This window comes from Sebastes fasciatus, chromosome 6 (assembly GCF_043250625.1).
Source record: "Sebastes fasciatus isolate fSebFas1 chromosome 6, fSebFas1.pri, whole genome shotgun sequence".
Taxonomy (NCBI): Eukaryota; Metazoa; Chordata; class Actinopteri; order Perciformes; family Sebastidae; genus Sebastes; species Sebastes fasciatus.
In genome coordinates, this window is record NC_133800.1 from 35,778,393 (window position 1) to 35,782,579 (window position 4,187).

Below are 4,187 nucleotides of genomic sequence, written 5' to 3' on the forward strand. Positions count from 1 at the left end.
TTGTATTCAGGAAAACGGTACAATATCGTGCTCTGAGCTGTAGTTTAGACAAAGTTAAAAGTCTCCCAAATTAGAAATGCTCAAGTGAATTTGAAAACTTTTACATACAGTAAGAACAGAGGAAATGTACTTAATTGCTCTGAAGTTTGTGTTTGTTGTGAATCTGAATTCATAAAATGGTAAAATGTGAAGAGAATGGAAGTGTTTAAGTGCCACAAGATTTTATTTTTAAATGCATTTTCAACATCGAAAGTTTTCTTTTAGACACAAAATGACACAAAAGATATTTCCCATTTACCACACAACACGTGTATGGCATTATTTTTATTGTGACATAATTTGCCTTCAATATTAGGTGTTCAAAAAATATGTTTTGGTGTGTTTTCCTTCAGTCTTTCAGGGGCATGGCAGGGCGTCAGGTACGGGTTCACAGCGGTCCACCACGGCCCGGACTTCTCCGATCTGGACTCCGTCGTAGGTCCCAGCGATGGACGTCCACTGGGTCTCTCCGTTGCGGTAGGTGCGGCTGAGGCGAGCCGTGTAGGGGATGTCGGCTTTGATCTTGCGTCCCTCCATACGGACTCTGCAGGAGTGGTTCGGCGGGACGCTGAGCTCCACGGACACGGAGTGGCTGAGCGACTCCACCATGGTGGTTCCCCTGGAGAACTGCAGCGTCTTCTCACCGCTCAGCTCGATGCCCCCGGAGCCGATGAAGGGGATTTTAGCCGTGATGCTGCCGGTGATGCCCAGCATGGTGGCTCGGCCGATGTTCCAGGTGGTCTCCACCTCTGTGGTCTTGGAGATGGTGACCGTCTTCGTTACCGTCTGGCACTCGTTGTTGGTGACCCCGGAGATGCGCATGGTCTCCGGAGGATACTGGAAGATGGCGACATCATCGATGGCGTACTTGACGTCAGAGATTTGCTGGGTGTAGGCATCCCTGTTGATGGTCAGGACCTGGTAACTCTTGTACCAATACTCATCACCTTCCCAAGGCAGGAAGAAAGCTTCAAACTGGGGAACAACCTTGCCGAGACCGTACTTGTTTTTCCCAACGTAGATGCCAACACCTGGGCAGGTCCTGACTGAATATTGTGGCACTGAACCGTAGGAGCCCTCCTTCCACTCCAGGAACTCAAAGTTGTCTTTGTTGGCCAGGATCTCGAACTCGGGGGCGTAGTACTCTCGGTCTCCGTAGGGGTAGCGGCAGTAGGGGCCCAGGCTGGGGTTGTAGAAGCCGGCCTCGCACTTGAACTTGCAGACGTAGTCAGTGCGCTCGGTGTAGCCGTTGTAGATTGCGGCAGCTCCGTTGGGCAAAGAGCCGTTCCATGTCAGCCACTCCAGGTTAACATTGTCACTGAACATGAAGGAGGAAGGTAGATCCTGCTGCTGCTCCAGGTCAGCTGGAGTCAGAGGACCCGACACCGCATTGTTACCAGTCGGTTCAGGCACCCGACCCTCCAGCTCTAGGTTCAGTAAGGAAGCTGTGTGAAAGAGACAGACAGAAAGTTTACTTATTTAAAAGGTACTATATGTAACAATTTACATGTATTAATTGCTTTGTAGTGCCAATGTGTGAACAGATTGTAATGTAACTTAAAAACTGAGACCTTACCCATCTTTCTCGGTTGCCTATAACCGCCTGTGGACTGATTTCTATGTAAGGGACTCGGGATAGTTTTACTTTTTAACCTTAGCTGATGAAGTCATTTGCAAATGGCAAGCTATTTGGTATCATGGAGATTGGACATTACAGATAGGAACGGTGATATATGATTGTAATGTATTGTCACGTCACTGGTTTGGCTGATGCCTAGGATGATCGCTCGCGCCTACGTAGTGCGAGCACGTACACAAGCAACAGGATGCCGAGTGCAGTTCAATTAATGGTCACGGGTGTCATTAACAGCAAGGATTTTCTGAAAGTTACATATAGTACCTTTAACCACATAATGAATAATTCATAGTATTAGCTTAGCACGAGTCAGAGGACTTGACACCAGGGACCAGACTGTCTGGAAAGTCTGGAAAACATATACTTCAGAATAGATATAGTCTGCGTGGTTAAGGTCCTGACACACCAAGCCGACGGTCGGCTGGCGGACAGTTTGGGGCCGTTGGCGAGCGTCCGACGGCCTAGTTTTTTCACTGTGTCCCGCACCGTCTGCTCTTGTCTGAGATTTTTTGGCCAATTCAGCATGTTGAATTGGCGGCGCCTGTCGGTTAGTGAAATTACTCTGATTGGCGGTTCAGCTTAAACGAATCAGGGCTGTCCTCGGTCTTCCGGTTTTGAATGACAAATATGGACTACTGTGACCTGCTGGTGTGTAGAGTTGTTTCCTCTCTGCAGGCGCAGAACGTACGTTGTCGTCAGGTGTCGTCTTTGCTGTGTGTTCGAGTGCAACTTTTTGGCCAAGACAAAGGCAACATGAGGCGACCCCACGGGTGGCCTTCGACGCCGCTAGTTCTTTGATGTCAACTTGGTGTGTCCCCACTTTTAGGTATATACTACAAGTGTAACGCAATGCTACTGTTTGAATCTGTTAATGTCACAAAAGGATGAAATATATAAAATGTTTACCTTTTCTGTGCTGTGAGCTCTTCCTCATGATGTCCTGCAGACTGGCTGAGGACAGAGCCAGCAGGGCCGGCAGCAACAACACTGACAGCTTCATCTGGAGATGAAACACAAAATGTTATCTCTTCCAGTTGGTCTTGAAAAATGATCTGAAGTTTACACATTAGAGTGGAACACTAGAGACAAAACCACCGAAATACCAAATGGGTCCAAATCTTTTGGGATACAATCAATATTTTGGAATTGCAGGAATGATCTCTTAAAATTTACGGCGGAAAGGCGGGACTCAGGGAAAAACTTGCAATTACAAATCTGTCTGCTACTTCAGCCATGGATTTATCAACACACAGTTGTTGCTGTTATTTCAGAGCCATAGCCGGGGCCATAGATTCAATCTGACTGATGTTTCAGAGCCAATCAACAACATTTTTCTTTACTTAATCCAGACATGCACTTTGTTCTCCAAGATAAGAACTAATTTCATCACACAAAATAAATAAACACGACAAAGAACATGCCATGACATAAGCATCACGTATAAATCCAAAAGCAGTATTTTTTCATATAAGGGAAAAAAAACGAAAACGAAAAAGCGGTAATAATCGACTACAATTGATTGAATATGAAAATATTAAATTATATAAGAGTACGAAAACCAGTTAATACAGATTGATTACTAGAGACTATTGCCACTTGATCATGATCACGTCTGATTGACTGGAGGTGAAAAGAGACTGAACAGCACTCACCCTGACAGTCGCTCCCCACTGAGTCCACACAGCCAGTCACCTCCAGGTTTATACGTACCGGTTTATGGCTGAACCATAAAGCAGAGAAAGTTCACACATGACGCTTGAGCGCCAATGTGTGAGCGGCGAGCCAACGCCGATTTGGAAAATCAGTTCTAAAGTCATGTAGTGTGAACTAGGCATTGGGAAACAACACATTCTCCCATTGACAGGTAATGGAAAACAGCTTTTGTGACATTAGAAAGTAGCCAAGTCAAATATGATCCAGTGGGGATTTTCTTTTAAAAAAACAAAACGAAAATAAGAAAACCACAAATATATACATAGTTCACATGAACAATGAGGACTTTTTTTTCTTAATTTACAGGTGCTATTGGTTTTAAATAAACCAGGGAGTGTATCTTTAAAATAAGGGAATTGTGTGGGTAAGGTAGCTGGTTTGAATCCCCAAACTGGTGTGTCAGGTGTGTCAATGAGCAAGGCATTTTAGCCGCAACTGCTCCCGTCGAGCTGAGAGCATTCAAGTCTCTGGATTGCACCAATTGATATTACTGATCAGCTTCCAGATGTCGTAGTTTTATGAACAAGATTTGCACTTTTCTCTATAATTTACAACAACGGTGCCGTCGTGTTCGTGCTGATCTCAGGACCCGTTGTAAAACGAGATGCAGGATAAGATGTAGGATTATTAACGAGTAAAGAAAAACACGCTGATAAGGCAGTAACTTATCAGTTACCTCGGCCCTCCAAACTATCACGCTGTATCAATGACCTTCAGTGTATCAGATATAGTCATTAAAAGTGTCATCTGTCCTTCCAAACTACATCTAATAAACTTTGAGAAATCTCCTCAACACGAC

General features: G+C 44.9%; 1 protein-coding gene across 1 annotated transcript; it reads right to left on the reverse strand.

The window, feature by feature from the left end:
• Positions 1-284: 284 nt before the first annotated feature.
• Positions 285-3,352, reverse strand: LOC141769966 (natterin-3-like). Its single transcript, XM_074639519.1, has 3 exons — positions 3,328-3,352; positions 2,582-2,675; positions 285-1,484 (listed from the first exon to the last, which is right to left on the reverse strand). Exons 2-3 carry the CDS (start codon positions 2,673-2,675, stop codon positions 397-399), a joined length of 1,182 nt encoding a protein of 393 aa, XP_074495620.1. The 5' UTR covers positions 3,328-3,352; the 3' UTR covers positions 285-396.
• Positions 3,353-4,187: the final 835 nt, after the last annotated feature.